At 40.9% G+C, this 26,237-nt stretch overlaps 1 protein-coding gene across 1 annotated transcript in view; it reads left to right on the forward strand.

Annotated features, from left to right (window-relative positions):
* SND1 (staphylococcal nuclease and tudor domain containing 1) overlaps nucleotides 1–26,237 on the forward strand; it is a 407,468-nt gene that overhangs the window by 135,106 nt on the left and 246,125 nt on the right. Inside the window, exon 11 of the mRNA XM_008509590.2 lies at nucleotides 8,562–8,651. Coding sequence (XP_008507812.1) covers nucleotides 8,562–8,651 — 90 coding nt within the window. The remainder of the gene's footprint in view (nucleotides 1–8,561; nucleotides 8,652–26,237) is intronic.

A 26,237-nucleotide genomic window follows, 5' to 3' on the forward strand; every position in this document is an offset into this window, starting at 1 on the left:
AGATAAACTTGAATTCCCCAGTTGTTATTTACTTACTTACTCATTTGTTTGTTTATTTTTATTTTTTGTGAGAAAGATTGGCCCTGAGCTAACATCTGTGCCAGTCTTCCTCTATTTCATGTGGGTTGCTGCCACAGGGTGGCTTGATGAGTGGTGCTAGGTCCATGCCCAGGATTCAAACCTGTGACTCCCAGGCTGCTGATGCGGTGTGCGCAAACTTAACCACTGCGCCACTGGGCCAGCCCTGACCTATTTGTTTGTTTTTATTTAACCATTTTGGCATTAATCAAGCTCCTCAGTGTTGCTTTTGACTTTTTAAACCTTTGAACTCCTTTTTCTTTTATTTCCAGTGGTTTAAGTGGGGCCAGGTGCTCAAATGGTACTGGGCAGCTTTTCTCAAAGTGTGACCCACAGTCCTTGCTACTTATTAAAAATACAGAATTGTGGAGATAACACCAGACCTACTGAATCAGAATATCTGGTGGGGGCCTGGCAGTCTGCATGCTCACGAGCCCCCAGGTGATTCTTACACTAAAACTAACAACCACTGACAGGTGGTGATTACTTTTTGGTAGTAAGAAGCAAAAAGAGTACACTCTCTGGCCCACAGACAATGAACATAGGCCTCTGGGATAACCTGGATCAAAATCCCAACTCTACCGTTGTTCCAGGACGGGAGGCACGTTGCTTATCCTCTTAGCCTCACTCTCCTTGCTGTAAAATGGGGATCATAAGCCTTACAGCAATCCAGGTAGAACTGCTGTTATTGTGAGGCCTGCTTGATTGGGTTGTTCCTGTAGATGGGGGGTGTTTTCCTCCCCTCATAGGGTCCCTGTCTGGGTCTGAAAAGTAAACTGACAGGCGAAAAGCAGACAAATGTGTTTAATATAAGGTTTATGTGACATAGAAGCCTTCATAAGAAAATGAAGACTCGAAGAAACAGAACTGAATGTTTTTATTCTGGGTCCCATGAAGAGTGGGTGGTTTTATAGAAGTAAGATAGGTCAGAGAGCATGAGGGAAGTGTAGTAAACTGGGGGAAACCTAGCATGGCCTCTGGGTTTGGATTCTGCATGGTGCACCTTTCTTTTTAGAAATAAGGATGCTCCTTTCCTCTGGGTGTAGGGAGAGCACCTCTCACCTGAGGGTTTTATGGCCTGTTGCAAGGGAGAAGGTCGAAGTGATCTTCCTGCTTCTGCTGTTTTCTAAAACTCCTTCAGCTTGTACCCCATTATTAACAATAGCAATTATTAGTATCCCTTAAATTCCAGTGTTGTTCACATGTATTATTAGATCTTTAAATATGGGATCAGTAGGGTCAAATAAGGTTGTCAGAAAAATCAAAATTTGAGGGCCCTATAAAAGCAACGAAACATTTCAGGGACCTAGTGTCTTGCATAATCATGGGGTTGAAAGTCTAACCCCCTTCTAATCCTACACCTGTGAATTTTTAAAATCACATTTCAGTGTCTCTTATTTTTCAGTCTGATTTCAGTTTATATCGTTTACCATTCCTTCTTTGCTTCCTGGAAATATGTATGTAATGTGATTGCATTGTTGTGAATTTGGGACTTACCCAGATCTGTCTCTTTAGTAGACCCTATTTACCTTTAAGAGATATTTTGTTGGGAGGATGAAATAAAACTAACTGGTAAATAAAGTATCTTTTTCTTTGAAGCAGCTCCTTGGGAAATGTTGGATATATGTGTAAATCTTCTGGGTGTGGTCCTTTAGCTATAGTGGTGCAAGATATCCTCCATTTGGCCAAGGTGGTTACAGTTTTGAACCTTTCCCCAGTTGCTGACTGTAGCTTTCTAGTTAGTTGACCTCCCTTTAATAAAATGTGCTACTGTATGCGTTAAGGATCATAAAATAGTAGATATCCCTCTGGATTCTGTCTCCTGGCTGCCGAGGGAATTGAAAGGTCCTTGATTGTAAATCAGCCCAGGGCATGTGGTAATGTTGCTGTTTTTTAAGTCTATAACTCAAATGGAAATCGCAGCCTTTGTTTGTTGAAATGGCATGGGCGGCAGGGCAACTGGGACAGGTCCATTATTTACTGTTTGAAATTTTATCCATTTTAATCTGATCATGTCTGTTGTTATTTTAATTCAGTCAGTTTTAAGATCTTCATAGAGTATAATTCTGCTTGGCTACTTTAGTTCAAGTCTCTTTAAAAACAAAAATCAAACTTGTTTTTGACCTTGGTTATTTGAGAGCACGTTTGTAGTTAAATTATTCCCTTCTGCTTCATGGAAGGACACATCTATGAATATCGTTTTTTGGGGGGGAAAGAAAAAAAATGGAATTTAATGCATTTCTTATGAGGAAAAGAATGGCCAGTTATTCTGCTGTAGAGAGGAATAAAAAAGACATTGTGAGCAATGGGAAAAGATTGACCAAACAAGATTTGGGGGTTTCCCATCCCTGAACATTTTTGGCTTTAAAAAAATCCAGCGTTACAGAATAATATAACAAGCGTTCCTTTTTCAGCCTTGGTGCTATATCACATTTGTTTGAGATCTTCTGTTTTTCCCTCAAGAGGTAAAACCTTACAGAAAACGTTGAAAGTCCTTGTGTACTCATCCTCGGCCCCATTTCTTCCCCCACTCCTTTGCTTTCTTCCACTGCTCATCCCACATCAGTGACCGCCGTCTTTCATTTCTGCGCATTTTTGTGCTTTTGCTGCTTACATAGCTTTATGAATAATGTTGCTTGCCTCTGTTTTTAGTCTGCAATTAAATGGGATTTTGCTATATCACTCTACAACTTGTTTTCCATGCTCAGTATTGTTTTTCAAATTTGTTCATTTGTTGTGTGCTCTGCTTTAGCTTGACTGCTCTGTAGTATTCTCTGTGACTTACCATAGACATTGTCAGCACAAACATTGTGATACATATTTGTCTTGCACGTGAGGCTTTTCTAGGGTATATACCTACCTGTAAGTAGAATTTCCTAATTATAGGATGCATATCTTCAGCTTTAACCAAACGATGCCAAGTAGCACCATGTCAAAGTCCCACCCACAGTAGTTGAACCATTTCATACTTTCATCAGTGGTTAAAGGGAATTCCCATTTCCCCATATTCTCACCTTTAAATTTTTGCCAATATATTGGATGTCCTTAGCATCTCAATTTATATTGCCCTGATGATTAATGAAATTACATCTTTTTTCAATACACTTAATGTCCAGTTGGAGTACTTAGGTGAAATGCCTGTCCTTCTGCCAGTCCTTCTGTTAGATTGTTTCTCTTTTTTCTTATTGATTTGTCAGAATTTTTCCTTCCTTTACTGAGTAATTTGAAGTAATAGGAAGAAAACTTCCAATGACTCTCACTACCACGTCTACCTACCTAACAGTATCCACATCCACACACCTAAAGATGGACTATTGGTGCTCCTATGTAAAGCCATTCTCTCCTTGCCCATTTTAGGACATAGCTTTGGAAGGTCTAGCCTCTCTCATCTATATTATCACTTATTTGCTCTCCACTGGACCATTGCCTATTATTTCTCCCATCTGAAATCAAAAACAAAAGCACTTTCTCTTCACCCTGCTTCCTCTGCTAGCTGCCACACAGTCTCTTCATACTCCTTTGTGGCACAACTTTGAAAAGTGTTGTGTGTATTTGCTTTCTCCAGTCTCCTCCTCCTATTCCTAGTTCCAATTGGGGTTTTGCCCCTACTGTTCCACCATAATTATTCTTGTCAAGTGACCCACACTTAGCTTAATCCAGCATGCACATCTTAGTCCTCATCTGACTTGCTTTGCTGCATTTGACACAGTTGGTCATTCCCTCCTTCTCAGTTCACTTTCTTTCTTTGGCTTCCAGGACATGACACTCTGGTAGTTTCCTTCTACTGAGCTTGCTGATTATTCCTTCTCAGTCTCCTTTTGCGGATTCCTTCTCTTATTCCTTGCCTTTTAATGTTGTAATGCCTTAAGACTCAGTCGTTGGTCCTTTTCAGTCTCTTAGCTTTAAATACTACTTGTATGCCAATAACTCCCAAATGTATATCACCAGCTGAAAGCTTTCTTCCAAACTCCACACTTGTTTATCCAACTGCCTACTCAACATCTTCACTTAGAAGTTTAGCATGTCCATAACTGAGCTCCTGATCTTATTTCCATCCCTCTAGTCTACTCTTCCTGTGGTCTTCCCCATATCATTTGATGACCCTACCCATATCTCCACAATATTTCCAGTTGCCCAGATGGAGGCGTCCCTGACCCCTTCCTTTCTTTCACACCTCACATTCCATCTCTCTACTCCCAGAATATTTCCAGATTCTGACCACTTCTTACCTCCCTAACTTCTCCCTCCTTAATACAATCTACTATCATTTTCTGCCCGGATTACTGTTGTAATCTCCTAATTGTTCTCTCCTTTTCTTGCTGTAGTGTCTGTTCTCAACACAGTGGCCAAAGGAATGCTTTCAAATGTTAAGTCGATCTGTGTCTTTGTCCCCTGCTACTTTCTCCCTTGTGCACTTTCCTGTAGCCACAGTGGTGTCTTTGCTGGTCCTTGAGCCCACGAGGTATGCTCCTAACTCAAGGCCTTCGTATTGGCTGTTCTCTCCACCTTTCTCCAGATGACTACATCCCATACGTCCTTTGAGTCTTTGCTGAAATGTGATGTGGTCAGGTAGGCCTCACTGAGAAGATTACAGCCGTGGCCAAGCACCTCAGTTCCCTCGCATCCTGCTCTGCTTTTTCTTTATCCATTTCACTTATCAGCTACTAAGACTGTGCTTTGGCTCTCATTTTGTTCATGATGTCTTTTCAGTAAAGAACTTTTAAAATTTTAGTGGAGCCGTGTTTATCAATCTCTTTTTTTCTCATAGTTTGTGTTTATTTAGTCTTAAGGAATCCTGAAGTATCCCAAGGTCGGTAGATTTTTTTGGCTGCAGGATGGGCTAGATAAAATTAGGCCTAAAAAGGGGTGAGAATAAGGCCTTGACTGGAAGTCCCTTCCATTCCCTCCAAATGAGCATGACCTCCTTTTGGCAATTAGCCAAAAATAACTTTGTGTTAAAATGCCAGGTGTGTCTTTAGATGCTGAGATGTGGGTGTTGGGCCTCTCCCAAACCAGTGAGAGGTACTGCTGATGGAAGTTATCTCTAGCATGAGTCATTGCAGGGCCTACATACAGTGTCATTTCTCAGGATGAACAGTGATTACAGCACATATTGGTTTGTGTATTATCCACCCACCAGATAAAGCAAGCATTCTTTGCTATTTTTATTTTTTAAAAAATATTTCCATGTAAATTAGAGTCTAAACTAGACCATCCTTTTTAGCAGGCAAGATTCAGCTAAAGTCCTGTTTTCTCAGAGTACATTCTATCCCTCAATTGCCTCTTAGAGATTTCAAAGGCTTTTATGTACCTGGTAATTTGGAGGAATTGCTTTTATTTTGTAGTTTCTTAGGGACTTCTAATATCTCTCTTGTAAGATGTTTGTAGATGTCAATAGCTACTAGCTCTGAAGGGTTAGAGTAACAAGATCATTCTGTTTTCACTGGTGATATCTTGTTTTCTGCTTTTGCTGTTCTTTCCTAGCTTCATGAGAGACATATAATCAGACTCTGAAGCTGCACTGTTTTTTTGTTGGATTTTTGTTGGTTTAATATTTATTTTCTTCCATTTGTTTGAGAGGATTTTGGCTCAGCCCCATCCTCTCGAGTGTCTTTCTTGTTCAGACGGCCATATTCATACATTTAGGTGTCCCTCATCCCCTGAGCTTCATTTGATTGCTTATTGGAACTGTATTTCTTACCTTTCATTCATTGTTTTGGATTTCCTGTCAAATGACATTGCTTTTTACCTCCGTTGTGTTTCAGAGTAAGCATGGTAAGGTTCAGATATTCAGATTCTGTGGCAAATCATAAGGCTATGTAAGGTAAATGTCAATATTTTGTTCATTTCACTTTTAAAAATGTTAATTCACTTTCGCTTGTGTAGTCACACAGTTACTCTCTGTAAATAGGTTGTCCTCTGTTGGTTGGTGAATGTGAGTATATTGGCACTTCTTTATTCCTGAGGGCTGATTCTGATAACCATTGATTTTGTCTTTATTAAAAATCCTGTTGATTACTGGCACCTAGCATCTTCTGTCTAGCAAGCATTTTTATTGTATCATTGAGTGTCATCATAACCTCTATTTTAGGGTTCCTCACTAGTGACCCACTATTTTTATTTGGCTGCCTGGATGCTTATAAAATGTCCATAATCCTGTACATCTGCCCTTGTGTTATCCAGCACTCCCTCTAGCCAGGCAACTCTCCTGTGTCCTATTTCCCTTATTTCCTATAAGAAAAACTCAGTGTTATATTATTTCTTTAAAGATTTTCATGTTTAGGGTCATACGTCACTTATTAGACAGTGATTGTGACATTCCAGGACATTGATTCAATCTTGGCCATCTCAGTTGTTCCTGTTTAGAGTATGTAGATTCCCACGTGTCCTCTGGGAGGAGGAAGAGAGACTCACCTTCATTTCTGAAGGTGCCTTAACTTCCTAAAAGAGCACTGGAATGATTCTGCTGCCTTTTCAAAAAAAAGAAAAAGAAAAAAGAAAAAAAACCCAGGAAGTAGAAGACAGTTGGATGATGAATGTGAAGCTCAAACTCAAACAATTATGTACATTCTCATAAGAGATTTTTCTTAGTGATATCAATGAATCGAAATGTTTAAATGATATGTTTTGGACACCAAGGCTTAGTTAGAAACATCTTTTTGATCCCCTTGACTTCAATATTGTCATTAGGATTAGTTTGAATATGGGGAATTAAAATGATAAAGGCTCTTTATTTGGGAGTAGTTGGCTATTTAAGAAAACATAATTTGAATACTTCTTTGAGTATAGAATGGATTATACGGAGATATCTTGTTTTGTCAGATGTGTAATAGATGGCAAAGCATAGGTGAGGCCAGGTGGGCTAATCATACAAGATGGGGAAGCAGTGGCATTCATCTAGGTTAGGAGTTAGTCTTTGATTTTCCTCTTTCAGAATTTCTTTTTCAAAATATTATCTGGGTCTTGGAGATCCCCAAATCTGTGCATGAAGTTCTGTTCTTCTCACATACTTGATCTTTGTATGTTATTCTCCATATTTCTTTTGTAGTTAGTTTGTCCAACTATTGATTGAGTATGTACTATGAGAGAGGTGCTATACTTGTTTCTGGGGTCACAGAGAACAAGAGAAGTGGACAGGATTTCTGTTCTCATGGAACTTAAGGGCTAGCGGGAGAGCGACATTAAAGTCATCACGCCAGCCCATCTAGCCAGCATCTCCCTGTTTCTTGAGCACATGTTTCATTCTTCCACGCCATCACCAAAAGGCAGACTTCTCTTGATGACTTTTTTTATTATTATTATTATTATTATTATTCCTTTTTCTCTCCAAAGCCCCCGGTATGTAGTTGTGCATTTTTAGTTGTGGGTCCTTCTAGGTCTGGCATGTGGGATGCCGCCTCAGCGTGGCTTGTTTAGCGGTACCATGTCAACACCCAGGATTCAAACCGGCAAAACGCTGGGCCGCTGAAGCGGAGCGTGTGAACTTAACCACTCAGCCAGCCCCCTCTTCATTTATCATCATGACTTAGAATATTAGGTTCCTCCTCTTTTATCCCTTCCTTCCACTCTGTTGTCAGTTCCTGTTAATTCATTTCTTACAATCGTTTTCCTATCTCTTAAGTTCCTATTGATTGCCACTTCTGTCACCTTCATCTAGACTCTCTCATCTTCTCAAATTTACATTGCTCACAGCAGTAACTTCTTTTCGAAGAAGTCTGGGACCCATGAGATAATGAAGGAATTGTGTGTGTTTGTATTTATGTATGTGTTGAAATACTGTTTATTCCTGCTTCTCTCCTTTTGCTTGTCCTGATTTTTTTTCAACTCTCGTTTTCTTCCTAGTTCCTTCCTGTCCTGCAAACTCACTTTAAGTCCCACCTTGTCAGTGAAACATTTCATCATTACTTCCTTCTTTTTGTTTCCCTGAACTCTTATAGCACTTGGTCCCTAGTCTGTATCACAAAACTGCATTATGTTGTTCCATATTTGTAGGATTTCTCCTATTACTGTGTTAGGTTACAAGAATTTTGAGTCCAGGATTATAACGCATATTTACAGAGTTCTGTGTAGGGGGCTGGTGGTTGGTAGGTACTTAATAAAGGCTTACAGACTAGTAGAATTAGATTTTAGTGTATCTATAAAGGCTTGAAGGGCCCTAATACTTATGGAGCTGCTTCTACACTACAATTTATGTGGCTGTTTCCCTGTTGATAAACATTTAGGTTGTTTCTAGTTTGCATAACGACAAACATTCCGTTCCTTATTTTTGAGCCTGTCATGTGTAAAAGATAATCTTTTTCCTTGTAAAGCATTTCAACCAAATCTTTATTAATCATTTACTCTGGGTCCAGCACTTAATTAATATTTGTGATGCTGGGAGGTGGAGAGCATATTTCAGATATGTTCCAGTATTTTGTGCTTTTGGCTGTGTTCTTTTGTGTGTTTTTCCCCCCAATCCTGATGTGGTATTTTATTTTTTTAAGGATAAGAACAAGAAACTTCGTCCCCTGTATGACATTCCTTACATGTTTGAAGCCCGGGAATTTCTTCGAAAGAAGCTTATTGGAAAAAAGGTAAGTGATGACAGAAACATATTTGCCAATGGTTGGATTATTTTAAGCTAGGCCCTGGTGATGGAATCTCGAGACCAGCAGATGATTCCTCCTCCAAGTCAAGCAGAATTACTTTGATATAAAGAGAGGTGTGCCTGTATATCAGAAAGTGGTATCCCTTGGGAGAGGTTTAAAATTGAGGCCCTGACCACAGTGTGATTGCCAGAGCTCTCATGACATGTTCTTTCTAGGGTGCGGGCTCAATTCCAGTTTCAATAATTGCATATTGCCCTCAGCTCCATTCACTTGGCTCTCTTGTTCTCTCCAGCCACCTCCATTAAAAGTCGGTGCTGTGGGATTTGCTAGTGAGGGAAGGTTGAGGCTTGTTTCTGCCTCCCCTGCTTCTGAGGGGTAGGCTGACTATCGAGAAGAGGGCCTCTCCCGGAATAGGAGCACGGCTTTGTGGGGAGGAGTGTACCGATCTCCTGGTCGTTCCTGTGGAGACTTGAGCACTTTGACTTTCTAGCATGGCAGCTCTGAGGCCCTGAGAGTGTATTTTCTTGTCTTCTTAGAGCATAATATTCTGTGACCAGCTGCAGAACTTGCCATTCCAGGAAGCTGAGAATGAGTCTCCCAGCTTCCCCTTGTTTTTCTTGACCTCTCCACCCTAAATATCCTGGGCAGTTCTTTATGTCCTGGATAAACAAAGGAAATGAATGGGATGGATAGTTCCTTTGTAATTGGGGAAAATCTGATCGAGGAGGGACTGTGATTTGTCTTTTCCTTACTTTGATTCAGTGGGGATTCTTCAGGAAATGTCATGTTTTGGGCCAATTTTTATTGTGTCTTTAGAAAGTAAGGCCGTTTTGCTATATGTCTGACGTTAACACTTTGAAGCTATATTAGCATTCTTTACCTAAATGCCGATTTTTAAACTATTGGTGATGTGAGAGGTTTGCTAAGGCTCTGACTTTTGAACTAATGCCAAAGGAGAGTATAATAAACATAAATATAAGCAATTTTATTGTATACCATATTCACTAGAATGATAAATTATAGCAAGGGATTTTGAAGTTGGGTTTAAGATAAAATTGCTAGTTTTGAGGTAGAGAAACCAAACTGGATTTCCTAAAACAAGTATTAAATCTCCTCAGGTTCCTTCAGATAATAGACTCATTTGTCATTGTATAAAATTTGACAGAATGCTGCATTCATTCATGAAATGTAGTACGAATGATGGCTTTAAGCCTCTTTCAATTTCTAGATCTCCTGTTATCTGATCTAATGTCCAACATCTCTATTTCACCAAGTTGGTATCATATCACTTATTTACTGGCTCGTAAACAAAAGTGTGGAGACAAGGAATTCCCTCACAAGTGTGGATTTCTATTGGAATCCATCCAAAATCATATCGAAAGGGGTGGCAGCACATTTTTGTTTCTTCTGCAGCCAGTTGTGTGGCATGTGTCATGGCATCCACCTGGTTTGTTTGAATATTGCCCTACCCTGATTCTGTTTCATCCCTAGGAGCATAGATCACAGCTTATTGCAGCAGCTGCTGAATGGTCCTAGAAGGGTAGCCCAGGGCTCTGCTCTCAAACAGTGCGCCAGGTCTTTGTAGAGTCCTCTATCTCAGGATAAAAAGACTGACCTCGAGCGTCAGATGTGGTGGCAGTTCTTAAGCAATTAGGTCCCTTCTTGGTGGGAGAAGCCTTATTTACTGGTTCCTCTGCATCAGAGTTGATTGGATTCTATTTGCGCTGAGCCCAAGTTTTGTCTCCCACAGTGACATTGTATAAATGATGAATACTGTATCCCTGCGTAGGGAGTAGGGTGCAGCTCAGCTCTGCTGGGCTGGAACATTCCTGATGCAAACTGCTTTTCCTGACTCACCACCTGAAACCACTTGCCTGTCTTCTGGGCCCATCAGTTGAGACAGCAAACACCCATGTGCTCTCAAGTCTGAGAACAGACAGGGCAGTTGCTGCCTCAGGGGGGTGGCTAGCACATCATTGCACATTTCTGCCAATTCCCTTCAGACCTCTGCAGCTGTTCAGCATGGCACATGGTGATTAAGAGGCACAGAGAGGGAGCATGTGTGCCTATGTGCTTGTGTGCACGAAAGCTGATTAGGGCAGCCTGTCACCGCGTAGGGAAGATAATGGAGGTAAAATCATCTTCTCTGCCCAGACTATTATTTGCCCGTCTCAGAGAGTCTATAATATGACAGTTTTGAGGAGTTTCGAGAATGTGAAGAAATAAGATTGAAGGTAAACTGCCACGGTGCTTTGTTAGATTCGATGGCCTCCATTTCAGTTATGGAAATTTACTTTGATTCACTCCCAAGATTTTATTCTGGCTAAATGCCTTAATTAAAGTAACCATGCGCCTCTCTGAGCCTTGGTTTTATCATTCGTGAACTGGGAATTTTACGTACGTTCCCTCTCTGATGGAGTTGCTGTAAGAATCCAGGATGATACTAGTCTTTCCTGTTTTTCCAGATGCCAGTAAGTTATGCTTTTGTATAGAATCTAGCATAGCCTTACTTTTTTTTTTTTTTTTTAAAGATTTTATTTTTTCCTTTTTCTCCCCAAAGCCCCCCGGTACATAGTTGTGTATTCTTCTAGTTGTGGCATGTGGGACGCTGCCTGAGCGTGGTCTGATGAGCAGTGCCATGTCCGCGCCCAGGATTCGAACCAACGAAACACTGGGCCGCCTGCAGCAGAGCGCGCGAACTTAACCACTCGGCCACGGGGCCAGCCCCCATAGCCTTACTTTTTTAGTTATGATTTTTGTTACTTGCTCTGAGGTCAGGAGATGTTAATCAGTGTACACCTTATTTGACTCTCATCAACCTGTTGCACGGATTCGAGTGGTACCTGGTTACATCTGGCCTCAGAGTTCCAGCTTCCACAAAATGAGTATTTGCTGGTGCGAAAGTGTGTGTGTGTGTGTGTACACATGTACGTGCTCTGGTTTCGAGGGGGAGGTAGAAGGTTATGTTTGTATCCTGGAAGTGTTTCATTAGCTGTCTGAATTGCCGTACTGCCTAGTAGAATGCCCTCCCTGCCCCCTGTTTACCATCTGCATCTGTGTTTTCACTGAAATCTTAACTAAGGAATAAGCGCGGGGAAGAACTGTCTTGCTCATTTCTTCTGGGATTCTTCATGGCCCTAGGATAGTGGAGAATTGGAATCCATGGTAACTTCATATTTTTCAGTTTTCTGGAATGGTATCCTAGGTGTATATAAGATGGTGAAGTTGATACCCTTCCAGAAGAACCAGGGCTACAGTCCTCTTCTGATAGCAAGAGTGGTTTCCTTCTGTGTGTGTACTTTTTTCCTTAATGCTTACAGGTCAGTCCACGGAAAGCAAAAGTTTGTGAGCCTAAGTCATTTTCTTCTTAGTGGACTAAAGTAATAATAACTGGGATCTTCACTGGGTTTGTTCCCCAGCTACCTTACAGAATCTCTAAAGTAGAACCTCAAAATATTTTTAATTCTTGTAATAAAGCATTTACAAATGACATATGAATCACTCTTACTCCTGTCCCTTAATTGCAGAATTTCTATCACCATGGGAACCATTGTGTTCAGAGTTGTAACTTCTTTGCATAATTGAAGGATGAAAAATGATGGAAGAGATGGAATTGGAAGAAGCTAGAGTGCATTGAAGCTTCAGCTCTTGCAATAGGTGCTCGGTCCAGGCTCTCCTATCTCCAAAAAGCTCTGCCCAAAATATGTCTACTCCCTGAATGTTTCTGCCACTATTTGTGTTGAATAAGCAAATTTGGGGCGTGAGGCTCATTTGTAAACAGCCAACTTTGTATGGTTTTCATGCCGTTGAAATTTCTGTGAACTAGGCTGACTCTTCTAGGCCCCTAAAATTGGGCATTTTTCTTGTTAAAGGCAGATATTGGAAAAGTTATTGGGCTATAAATAATTCAGGTAGTTTATTTCAAATTCCTACTGCTTTCAATTGTTCTTCTCTTTTGGAAACCTATCTTTCCTGAGGTCCATCCTTTTGGGGTGGCAGGAATCATCTCCACGTGCCCCTAACTTAGAAATCCAGCATGTTCAAAACTGACCTCATGCTATTGTGTGAGAAAATTGGGTCTCCTCCAGCATTCTGGGAGCCACACCACTATCTGTTGCTGTCAAAGACATCTGTGACACCCCCTCTTCTTTTTACTAGTCCCTCCCTCATCAACTCCTGCTGTGTATATGTGTGTGTGTTTCCTCTTCCTCCATTGCATAGCTACTGCCTTGGCTTATATCTCCTCACTTGGGCTTCTGTAGCCTTTTTACTGGTTTTCCCACAGTCATTCTTTCCCACTCTAGTCCACTTTCCACCTGCAGCTAAAGGGAGCTTCACCAATGACAGTCACATCATGCTAAGACTGCTGGCTTCCCATTGCTTCCTGTGGCCTACAAGCCCCAGTATAATTGGGCTCCAGCCTGCTTCTCAGCTGTAACCCCCTACTCCTTCTCTCACCCACCTCCTGGCAGCTCTTCTAGTCTTCATTAGTTTTTTGCAATGGTTGTGCTCCCGCTCACTGAAGGGCTTTTGCACTTGCAGTTTTTTCTGTGTGGAATGTTCTGTTTGTCCTCATTTTCCTCATTCCCCTCCCCTATTTACCTTAGGCTTATCCCTTCCCAGATCCAAGTTAAATGTGACTTCCTGGGGGAAGTCTTTCCTTAACAATCTCTCTTCTAATAATTTAATGTATACATGACTTTTCATATCTTAATATATTTGAGAGGTTATGTGTTAATATCTATCTGTCTTGTTAGATTTATTATATTAGGCCGATTAGGGCCCACATCTGTTTTGCTCACCACCCCAGGGCCCAGTACATCAAATTTATGATACATAGTAGGTACTCAGTAAATTTCTACTGTTAACTTTAGGGAAAAGGAAGGACACTGGGTTGAAGGTTGTGCCCCTAGATAAGAATACAGAAAGGGAAGGAGAAGTAGGATCCACTCAGTTTGCCTGGGGTTAGCCATGTATGCAAGAAGTAGGGCGAGATTACCTCTTCATTTCAGGAGTCCCAAGTCAGTCTGGAAATGGTTATTGTATGTAAACGATATTATCTGTATTCTGGGTTAATGTGCTTTTATGAGCCAGGTTGGAAGCTCAACTACTGTTAACAGCTTTGTTTCTGTGGGATAAAATGCTCAACATCTAAGCCAACTATAGAAAGACGTGGCTCATTTGTTGTTTAGTGGTTACCTTTGCATGATTTTCATGCTGTTCCAATTTGTTTTGTGAACTAGACAGGCCATTTTTAAAGGTACTTCATATAATTCTCATTCTAGCTTACAGGGTTGGGGCTATCATTTATTCAGTTGTCTACTCATGGTGAGCACTGAATATTGTTTCATTTTTATTTAATTTTTAATTTTCACCTCCACCCTGCAAGACATATGTATCATTTCTACTTTTACAGGTAAAGGAACTGAAGCTCAGAAATGGTTTTACCCAGATGTCTGTGCTTTTAATTGCCACGCTAAATTAAAGGCCCTCTAGAAAGTCTCACTTCCCTGTTACGTGTGCTGAATCATATGTAGATACCCAGAGTCATGTTCCTTTTGGGGATAATACCAGTTTTTGTATATAATACATACCTTACATGCTATAAGCAGTTGATTGTCTTCAACTGCATTATCCTAGTCTACAGCTATCAGCAGGTGGTATAGCTCCATAGATCAGCCCTCCAGACATTATCTCATTACACTTCGAGATGTCTCTGGAAGTGATGTTCCATCACATTGTTTTTCAGAGAAACCAGTGTCAGATTGCATGCTCTTCTCGTTACACAGACAATGCGAGGTCATAGGTAACATTGGAAAGCCAGTGTTGACGCTTGATCTCCCTTTCTCTTCAATCTCTTGGCATAGGTGAGACTTCTGGGAGAAAGGAGAGGACAGGTTGCTTTTTCATCCTGGCCCAGAGGCGGGGAAAGGTTGAGGAGCACTCTAGGTGCTCGTTCCCCTGTGCACAGATAGGTGTCTGAAGGTACCAGGGGTCACATTCCATTCCTTAGCAAGAGCAGTTTTTTACTCTGTCATGAGAGCTCTTCGAAGGCATGGAGCTTTCTTGAAGAAGACTCCTTCAATCTTCTCCCTAACTATATCCTTTTCCTTGAAAACGCTTGTAAGTTCTGTCTTTTGCAATGTATTACCTAACCCTCTGTGTTAAGTACAAAGCTGGCAGTCTGGTTATTCTTGTTCTTAATTACCTCTGATGTATTTTAGTTTGTTTTTTATAGACATTTTCTTTGTTATCTCTACATTTTTCACCTCATATTAATTTGATTCACTCACACTGTGGAAAAGTCCTTTACATTAACCATCAAAACAGGCCCTAAGGTTCTGAAGGCATTGTGATTTAAATTGACAGGCTTATAAGAGGTGGCTTGTCCTTGCCTTCTCAATGCCAGCTGTTACCATGAATGTGGCTGTAAATTTTTTGAGTAAGTGACTGAAGATATTCACCAAATCGTGAGAAGTTTTGAATGACTTGTAATTTCTGACCATGCCTTTTTGTAGTAAGGCTTCTCCCACTTAGGCATGACGGGAATGTGTCAGTATGCAGTGGAGACCAAGGGTTACTTTAGATGCCGTTTACCCTTCAGATGTTGGGAATGGTCCTTGCCTCCTTAGCTGCCTTGTATGGTGAAGGTAATTAACAGAAGTGAGTGTAGAGTTGCCTGTTTCTGGAAACTTGGCTGTTCTCAGCAAGGTAGCTTTCTACCTGCTGCCACCTAAATGCTCTTTTTGATAATGAGTTTTTGGTTTTTTTTAATCTGCAGATTGTGGAAAGTACCTCTGTGCTTTAGGGGCCATCGGGATGTGGACCTGAGCACACAGCTTCTTGGTGAAGTGTGGTATTTGTATGATGTATATTGTAATATCCTCTTCAGAAAGCCTCTCTAAGTTAAACGAAGAAACCAGAAGTTTCCACTGCATTCCTGGAAATTTCTGTATGCTCATCTGTGGGAAATGATTTATTAGCTACCACCAGAATGCTTAAGGTTCTCATCTCTCTTGGTAATACTCTTAGATTACTTGCTTATCGTTAAAGAGTTTCTTCCCTGGACTCCCAAGTTGCTCGCAGTTTTCTTGTGAAAGTTCTTATATTTATAACATGATTTGTGGTCAGCTTGTCTTAAACCACCCACCTCTGCTCTTTTCAGCTAGGTTTCTGAAATGTCGTCCTTGGGGCTGGAACTTTCCATGCTTATTCTCTGCAGACTGGGATTTTATTTTAGGGGGAGATTTGTGCTGAATCAGCTCAGCTGTGTTTGGGGGTAGGGAGAGTACAGGCTTTTTTCCCTGACTTTAAAAATAACTGTTATGTGCCAAAATCCCTATAAAAATGTGCTGAATTGCAAATCTTTGAACTTCCTATAGCTCCTGGTTTACAGAGGATAGATTCTTTGGAGCTTGGGCTCATGATGGTGAGCAGAATACCTTACGTTGTAGAAGAGTGTGCAGTGAGACTGGGCGCAGATCTGATCAGTTGGGAAGGACCCCTGGCTTTGGCTATCTTTGTCAGTATTTCTTCTCCAGTAGTTTCATCTTGTAAGGGTCTATATAGGGATAGTATATACAACTTTTCTAACAAGAAAGAACTTTTCTTGTGTTTTTGCAAAAATAACACATCATTCAGAAGTATTGAGTCCAATTTTTAAGCACCACCTTTCCAGGGTTTCTTCCTGTGTGGCCTGTTTATGTTATATCCAGAAAGTTAGGCTACTACTTCCCGTTGCTGGAGTATTTCTTTCCTGAGAGTATGAGTAACTTGTGCATGGATAAGGAAGTAGTATCCTCAAGGGTCTGTTGGTTCTAAGGTGGAATTTCTGTCAACTCTTTACAGCTGAGTGACAGAAGCGGTGTTTTAGGGCTATATCTTCCTAGTTGGGGTCATGTAATTGTAAGCTCCTTGTTTAATGTTTTTAAAATCTTAATGAAGCTTTTTGCCCTTAGCTGAAACAAGTGCTTTTACTGATGCCTGGAACTACCTTCTTGTTTTCAGTTACTATTTGTCTTTTTTCTGGCAAATTTTCAGGTTTTCCTAAAATGCTACAGTACTGTCCCATGACGACTGCTGGCTTGAACTGTCTTCCTGGCATTTTCATGATGATAGGTGTGGTGCACTGAATAGTGTCCCCTCAGAATTCATGTCCATTTGGAACCTCAAAATGTAACCTTATTTGGAAATAGGGTCTTCATAGATGTAATTTGTTAACTTAAAATGAGATCCTGCTGGATTAGAGTGGGCCCTAAACCTCATGGCTGGTGCCCTCATCAGAAGAGGTTAGGACGCAGAGACAAACAGAAGGACATGTGACATGGAGATTGAAGTGACACAGATGCAAACCAAGGAATGCCAAGGATTGCCAGGAGCCACCAGGAGCTGGGGGGAGGCAAGGAAAGAATTCATCCCTAGAGTCTTCAGAGGGAGCGTGGCCCTGCCTGTACCTTGATTTCAAACTTGAAGCCCCCAGAACACTGTTTTAAGCCAACCAGTTTGTGGTACTTTGTTATCGCAGCCCTGGCAAAGTAATAGAGTAGGAAAGTATGTTAGCTTCTTCATGTATCTGGCCTCTTGAGTCTTGGCTGAAGTTCTCACTAGTGGACTTGTACTTTGGTAACGACCTCCTCCGCCACAGTAATCCATAGGGTAAGGTTTGACGATGTTGGTGTGCTTTCCCCTCTGGTCCCCTGCCTGTCTTGTCTTGCTTTCTACATTTGTGTTTGCTCTTGTTGTCATTACTTATCCTGAGTTTTAATGCCTTCCTGTCTCCAGAGTAGCTGACAAGTGGTGTAGAGTAATTGCTACTTGAGAGCACATTTCCACTATTGTCAGGAAGCACTGCTTCCCTTCCTTGAAGGTTGAGTGCTGATTTCTGCTTAAGAAGGCTGCCATAGTTCCAGGGCCTCCATCACTTGTACTCCAGTAATTAGCAGCATTTTGAAATATGGCACGCTTTGGGAGAAGTCATTTCTGACAGTAGCTTATGGTGAACCATGCTCATCCCTTTCAAAGGTGATGAATAGAACATTAGGAATAATTAGCACAAGTCTGCATTCTTGTGCACCATGTCTAATGTTTTGCCCACTTTAGAGTACATGCTATACAGAGCTATGCATGAATTTTCTTCTGTAACTATAGGAGTCCCAGGTTTTGTCTCCAAATCAGGCCTTTTTGGACAAGGTATTTTTTTTGCTTGGCCTTTTCACCTCTTCTGACTTCAGTAAGTGTTTGGACTGGGTTGGCGGATGGAGCAGATAGTCCTCTTCTGAAGACATAGGTTGAGTAGCTTTATTCTCTTTGAGGACTCAGTTCCTAAAGCTTCAATCATGCCTAATCACTTTATGTTAAGAAGGTGATGGGGCCAGCCCCATGGCCTAGTGGTTAAGTTCGGTGCACTCTGCTTTGGTGGCCTGGGTTCAGTTCCCAGGCATGGACCTACACCACTCGGTGGTGGCCATACTGAGGCAGCAACCCACATACAAAATAGAGGAAGATTGGCACAGATGTTAACTCAGGGCAAGTCTTCCTCAGCAAAAAGAAAAAAAAAAGGAAAGAAAAGAAGGCCATAGGTGGTAACCTAGTGAAATCAATTCATTGTTATTATTCATTCAGCAATTTTTTGAGCAACTACTATGTGCCTTACCTTGTTCTAGGCATTGGGGATAGAGCCTTACAAATGCCTATTCTCATGAAACTATTATTTTAGAAAAGGTCCATATAGTTATTGGGTACCTTTTTGGAGGTGAAACAAAGATGAATAAAATATCTCCTCTGTTGCAAGTTGCTTACAGTCTATCTGGGGCAAGATTACATCAAAATGTGTGAAGTTGAATAAGAACAGATTTGAATAGCTGGTGAGATAACAGAAACGTGTCTCTTGGCAGTATTGGATTAATATTAATGTGAGTTGTATAGATCATAGTTGTCTTTCAGAGACAGGAGAGGTCTCACCTGCTGTGACCCTCATGCACTTAACGGCTTCAGTACCGCACATACCTCTGACTCTTACATATAAATATTTCCACTCCTAACGTGTTTCTCTGCCTGCAGATCTGTTTCTGGCTACTGACTACTGGATACCCAAATACAGATTCCAGTAGATAACTGACATCTGTTATGGCCAAAATGTAGCTCATGGCTTCCATATGATTTTCTTCCCTGCCCACAGACTGCCTTGGCTACCTCTGTTGTTGATCTTAAATAATGTCTCACCCACCTAGTGTCCTGCACTTTAGAATCAGCAGTCTCCTCATTCCAGGTTCACCTGATTCTGCCCCAGTTATCTCTTCCACATCTTCCTTTTCCCAGTATTTGCAGTGGCTTTTAGTCTGTGTGCTCCTTATCTCTCACTTTAATTGTTGCGAGTCCTTCTTAAGCAGTGGTCTTCCTCCTTCTAGTCTGCGCCGTCTTTCATAGTGCTGTCAGAATTGCTGTCTCTCCTCACAGTCCTGATCATTTCACAGACTCTGGTGATACCCAGATGCCTGCACAAAACATCTAACTCCTTCAATGAACATAAAAGCAAGGGAAAGGCACTTGTATATAAAATACCATAACGTCATTTAAGGATCTTGCTTCCATTTGCAGTCTTACTTTTTACTCTACCCTCCATATAATACGTCACAGAGAACTTCTCACCATTCCATGGACATTCCAAGACCTTGATGGTTTCCTTGTCACCTATCTTTTTAAATTTCCTCATACCAGTGCAGACTTGGAGCCCCACTTCCATGAAGCTTGAGGCATAGTACTATCTGATTGAAATACAGACCAAGGCCTTACAAATAGGTAGAATACCTGTTTTCTGTATGTAGCTTATGATTATTAACTTATCTCTGCACCTGATTAGTAGCAGCATGCCAGTGCCTTGCATTGTCAGTGCCTCGTTGCGAGGCTCTTTGAAGTCTTCATGAGGCATTCTAAGCAGTCATTCTTTATTGCTGATCTGGTCTGGGGCTATTTCTCTGTCTTTTCTTCATAATCGAGAATGTGCAGCATTTGTAATTTGTTCTCTTTAAAAATGATTTGAGAGGCAGGCCCCGTGGCCGAGTGGTTAAGTTCGCGCTCCGCTTTGGTGGCCCAGGGTTTTGCCGGTTCGGATCCCGGGCACAGACATGGCACCGTTCATCAGGCCACACTGAGGCAGCATCCCACATGCCACAACTAGAAGGACCCACAACTAAAAATACACAACTATGTACCAGGAGGCTTTGGGGAGAAAGAGGAAAAAAAATTAAATCTTTAAAAAAAATGATTTGACAGAGGGGTTTACTCAACCAGTAGGCAAAAAATTACCATTTTTTACTTGAATCCTCCATTATTATTTTAAAAATCTAAGTGACAGCAGGTTGATTGACCCTGACTGTTCCCTGCTATCCTATACCCCCTGACTTAGGGTTCATAATGTCCCTATTCTCCAATAACAGTCCAAATGAATTAGAGGTGAATGTCAGTGACTTGCTCTACTTTGCCGTTTCTGCAGCGTACAGGGTGCCTTTTAGCCTGGCAGGTTGCTGCTGAGCTCAGCCCCTCAGAGCCTGTCAGGCTGGACTTTGATGCGAGGTGGAGTACTGGGAAAGGAGAGACCAGTTAAGCAGCTGACTTTTCTCCACTAGGCCAGCTTTCCATCACCTCTGAACCTCTGACCCTTCTTCATTTTAAAAAGAAAAAGAGAAGGGAAGGGAAGGAATGGGAGGAAGGAAGGAAATCACAGAACTGACCTGGACACTGATTAGAAATTAGGTGAACATGTTTTTTGAAATTTTTCCGTTTTCTCCCCAAAGCCCCCCCGGTACATAGTTGTGCATTTTTAGGTGTAGGTCCTTCTAGTTGTGGCATGTGGGATGCCGCCTCAGCATGGCTTGACGAGCAGTGCCATGTCTGTGCCCAGGATCTGAACCAGCGAAACCCAGGGCCACCGAAGCAGAGGTCGCAAACTTAACCACTTAGCCATGAAGCCGGTCACAGGTGAACATGTTTTGATGAAATGGTGTCACATGCAGCTGGAGAGCTTGGGGTGGCTTCTTTGGTTTTCTGGTTGAGATATAATCTTAAGCGTGTGGTCAGTAAGTTCCTGAAGTCTCTTTCTTTATTTGTAGAATGGGCATATTGTTTGGACAGCTGTGATTTCTTAGGTGGCTAGTATGGGGAGGGAGTCGAAGGAGACAGCAGCATTAGGAATAAATTTGGAGCAGGGCAGAAAGGATGGAACTGTTTAAGTTCCTCAGGGTGAGACTAGAACCCAGAACCTCAAATGCACACCTGCAGCCTTGTCTACAATTTGTCAGCCCACATTAAAGTGAAGAGGTAGCCTAGGACATTTCTGTGACCTCAGAGGCAGGAAGATACGCAGGTGAAGATGAGTATGTTCAAGTTCTTACACTTGGGACAAATTCATTTCTTTCACTTTGCCTTATTTTCTTAATGTGTAAAATACGAAGGAATCTATTTTCCATCCTCTAAAAAGATGATCTTACTGAAGAATCCAGAAAGGCTCAATTAGTCATCCTGGTATCTCTAATCAGACTCTAACTCCTCCTACTGATAAATGCATAGTTTTCCTAGTAGTGATTCTGGAGAGCCACCATAGAGGGGCAGGCTGATTCCATTGCCTGACACTGGCCCCACCTCATAGGAGGTGAGAAAACTCTGGCGGCTGGAGTCCCAGACCTGGTCTTGTTGTTCACATAGCTCCATGACCTTGGATGATAGGTCCTTTTATTTTGGTCCTTGGTTTTCTCGTCTGTAAGAGGGGGAGTGGATATTTTTGCCCTGTTTGGGCTAATTGACCTACTTGATCCTTTCACATTTCTGAAAGTGTAATATTTTCACAACAAAGATTTGTTTTATTTTAAATATCAATGAATGTGAATACCTGTGATAGCCAAAATGAGGCGGTTTGAGGGGTGTCTGTACATGTTTGCGTGAGACACCACGTCCCTGTGTCCTGTGACCACTGGGTGACTCCTTATACTTACTGTGAGCCCTGCATGTTGGAGGCCTGTTTGTTGAGGGAGCTGTAATATAAATCTTTACCACCTCTGTGGAGTGGCTCTTCTACCCACCAGACTCCTGCCTCCCCAAGAGAAAGCTAGGAGATTGAATTCATTCTTTTCCCACTTCTGCTTATGTTACTGAGTTATGGTCAGAGTCTCTTTTATATCTTTTCATCTGAAATGTTTATATTTTTATAGTTGGGGTTACAGTCATGTTTACCATTGGCAAGGCCTGCTTCTCTCCCTTTTCTAGGATCTTTGTCTGTCTTCAGATGGTTTTCTCTCATTTGAGGGCTGGTGTATGTTTCCCTCCATCATTCATCAGTTCACTAAATTCTGAAATAATGGCTTTAGAAACAAAATCCATCAGAATGATTGACTCCTTGACGTCGAACCGGCACTTTTTCACATTTTCAACCAGTCTTTCCCATTGCCGGTGGTGCTGCCAGCTGTATGGAAGAAAAGCAGCATGCGGTTTGAACTCCCCAGCATGTGAGAGATTTTGAAGATGAAAGACAAAGATGAGTCGTGTTGCTGCTCTTCAGTATTTCTGGCTCGGTGGTCCCTAATCATAGCTTTCCAAAGGGAAAATGGCAATAAGATCACTAAGCCTAGATTTATGATGTCTCTCTCGCCTTTCAGAGTGAAAGTGGTGTGATTGTCTCTTATGTCTCCTCCTGTGCAGACACAACTCCTTCTTTCTTTCCTTCTGTCTGTAACTTCCTTGTTTTCCTTCTTCTGTTTCTTCTTCCTTTTCCCCTGCATAGCTCTGCCTTTCAGTTTTCATCCCCCTCCTCAAAAGTGCTTAGACCGTCAATATGAACAACTGCAAATTCTAAGCTTGTAGCTCTCATTTTCCAGTTTGCATGCCCCATCTGCCATAGTGCCTGACTTGGCTGTTGCAGTGGATCCCTGGGACCTCTCTGGCCTTAAGAGGAAAAAAGTGATTTGCTAAATGCCATTTTTTTCTTGTTTCTGTTCTTCCTCCCAGCAACGTGAAACTTGGTTCAATCCCAGAGTTGACACAGCCTTAGCTTCTCTCTAAACAGGGTTCACTTAGTTTGCTTGATGGTTCTAGTTTCTTCTTGGGCTTGGGTTTTCTTGGGTAAACACACAATTTTCCAGGCTACATAATATTGTGCTACATTTAAAACTCTGTCTGTTTTAACTGTCATTTCCTTCTGTTTTTGGAAAAGGGGAAAACACAAATGAGGAAGAAATTAGTCAGTCACCCCTTTTAGTCTGGATTTCCCTTCCCTGGGGGATTCTAGTTGATGGGCCAGGTTGTATGTGTCCTTGCTGGGTGCTCTAGTGACACGTCAGCTTGGTGCTGCCCCAAGCACAAGTAGCATGTGAGGGGCTTGGACACTATATCTACTAATAAAAGAATAACTGTTTGGATGACACTGTGGCCTGCTGCAGAGTCTGGGGGAAGTGTGTTCTCCTTGCATGGCCTAGCTTCCTGGAATCCACATTTGGATTTGATTCTTTCCTTCTTCCTTGACTCCGTGTCATCGTCTGTGTCCTCCAGCCCTGTGTGTCGAGGTTGATGTCTTTGAAGGTCCTCATTTCTTCCTTTTCTTGCAGAAACTCCTTTTTGCATTGGTATGATTTCTATGGCAAGGCAAAGATACTTTTCCTTACAGCATTTTTAAATTTTTAAACAGCCAGGAAGACATAATTTAAAGCATTTTTTTGTTTTACATAATATAACATGTTCTCTACTTTAAGGAAAAAATAGATGTAGATATTTTTAGAAAGCACATATATGGGTAAAGCAGAGATTCTTTTTTTATTTTCTCCTAAAGATTTTCAAAGTCACATCAAGAAAATAAATGCTTTTGGTTGTTTCATCTGCTTAAACAGACATTTTGAAGTCGTTTGGCAGGAAAGCCAATATGGAAACATAGACTATTTTTGACAAACTATTGTGTAAAATAGACAGACATTTAAATTAACATATCTTTTATCTTTTAGACACTTATTTATTAGGAAACCAATAAACACTATTTTACGTTTTTCTCTTTATTTTTGTGTGTGTGTGGTTTTTTTTTCTTAATTTTAATAATCTTGAATAGGTAATACATTCACTTGGTTCAAATCTCGAGTGATAATAAAGGGTGTACAGTTGAAGAGCTCCCTTCTACCCTGGTCCTTCACCAATTTGATTTACCTCCTCACAAACAACCGGTGTTACATTTCCTTGTGACTCCTTCTAGAGATATTTTAGGCCTGTATAGGCAGATGTGTTTGTGGGTGGGTATTCTTCTCTCTTTTTCCACAAATGCTAGCATCATAAATAGTTAAAATTTCATACGTATGACCCAAAATAGTATCTTTCCATTTCCATTTCATTTTTATGTGCTTAAAAGTACTAAAGGGTTGTCATTGTTGATCTGCACAATTTAGGGAAAGCTTACAAGTGTCCTGTAGAACTTCAGCCTAGTTTTCTCTGTGGCCATAATTTTCCTACTTGAAAATACAATTATGAATTCTAATATTAGTGATATTGTTCACTCTGTCCTTATGATACTGTATTTTGTTTTTGCCCTTGTTATAAATAACATTTACTGCTGGCTTTCTCAGTCACAAAAGCAACACTTGTTCATTCTAAAAACATATTTTTGAAAAAGGGGAAGTTAAAGCAAAAAAGAAAAACTACCACCCAGGGATAGCATCTGTTAATACTTGACTGTATATTATTCCAGTTTTCTTTTTATGTATTTTGGTATTTGCATAATTTTCAACTTAGCTAGTAATTATATGGTACTTACTGTTTTGTGACCTTCAATATGATGGTTTCCCTGTGTCATTAAATTGTCTTCTATATGAGGTACTTTTATCATTTAATATCAAGTGAATGTTTAATCAGTGTCCTATTGTTGGCTATTTGTAGTGTTTTAGCATATGGTCTCTAGACCCAAACAGACATGAGTTTGCATCTCTGGAGTAGTGTTACCTAACTCAGGCCTGTCATGAACATTAAATGAAGTAATATATGGTAAGCGCTTAGTGCAATGCTCGGCACATCGTAGGAGCTCAATCGATAATAGCAGACTACTGAGTCAGGGCTTAGGAATATTAAGAACAGGGAGCAGTATATAATATGGCAGATAAAATGAACCGGTTTTCTTCTATATGCTGATAAGGTCAACTGAGGGAAGAGGAGCAGTGGGGGGAGAGGAGGGCGTAAATGTGGCCAGCATTTTTTTGTCCTCTTTTGTCTTCCAAACCAATCTAATAAGATGGCAGTCTAACAGATTGCCTGTCCTTTTTCAGAACATCCTTTGGATGCCCTGGTGCTCAGTGGCTCAGACTTGGCTCTGCCTGACTCAGAGAGGAAGTGGGAGTGGGCCTGGGGAAGGGAGAGTTGGGAAAGAACTCTTAATATCTTGTTTCCTCCTGTTCTGAGATTCCTGGCACGTTCTTTGCAGCCTGATAAGAGTTCCCCTGGGAACTGACAGGACGTCTGATGAGAACTTAATTTACTGTGACCCAAAGGAAGCTAAACAGAGGGCAAAGTATTCCCCATTCAGCAGGGTTTTTTTTTTTTTTTTTTTAGCTTCAGTGTCTCTGAAAGTCTCAAACTTGAAGCTCAAAATTTAAGATTCTCTGTCTCCTGAACTTACCTATCCAACCATTACTGTTTGATCATCAGTTAGAAGTAAGTGTTGGATGTTGGATACCCTGCTTTTCCACTTCCCAATTGAATGCTCAATCAATCCAGCATTTCAGAATACTCTTGGTCAATTTGATACATTTATTTTTGAAAGCTAGACTGTTAAATTGAAGAGTCATTAGTGAATTCAGATATTCATTAAATTTGATATAATACCATGAGGTGGGTTTAAAGTACTTCACCTGATACTTCAGATGAGAGATTTGTTATTATTTATAGTATAGAGTGATGATTCCTGGTTGCTCATATCATAGTCAACTGAGAAGCAGTTACGGATTTAGCCTGGGTCTAAGTATGGGGTATGCTGAAAACAAAATGAAGTAGAAATGCTGCTTTATTAAAAAAAATGAAGGCAAACTGGTTATGCAGATACAATATTATATTATTATACTGTCATTTTTCCATGATGTTACCTTTAAGTTTCCACTGATTTTAAATGGTGTCCCTTTTACAATTGAGTGCATTTTAACCAAAATTTTGTTAGAAATAAAAGGCCAGATTTTATATATATCCTCAGTACTACTGTCATTTGTCATCCCAGAAAAATTATTTGTCAGTTCTTTGAGTTCGTCATAGAAAGGCAATTATAGAAGAAAGCCTCATTTTTAGGAAAGTAGTGAGGTTTGATTTTGTTTTTGTAAACATCTAAGCTAAGTTTTCTGTTGTAATTAGATCTTCTTTCCTTGGTCACTGGAGACAGAACAGGTGTTGAAGGCCATCTCTATGATTTTCCTTTCTGTTACCTGAAACTTCATAAGCACGTTTCTTTTAAGGACTAAACCAGTTTAGGTTTAGGCTTCACTTTGGCTGTATAGCCATATGGCTATATAGCTATATAGCAAGTTCAGACTTTTGCCCATTTTTGTTGTGTTAATCACTTTATCCGTT

Source organism: Equus przewalskii, chromosome 4, assembly GCF_037783145.1.
Source record: "Equus przewalskii isolate Varuska chromosome 4, EquPr2, whole genome shotgun sequence".
Classification (NCBI taxonomy): Eukaryota; Metazoa; Chordata; class Mammalia; order Perissodactyla; family Equidae; genus Equus; species Equus przewalskii.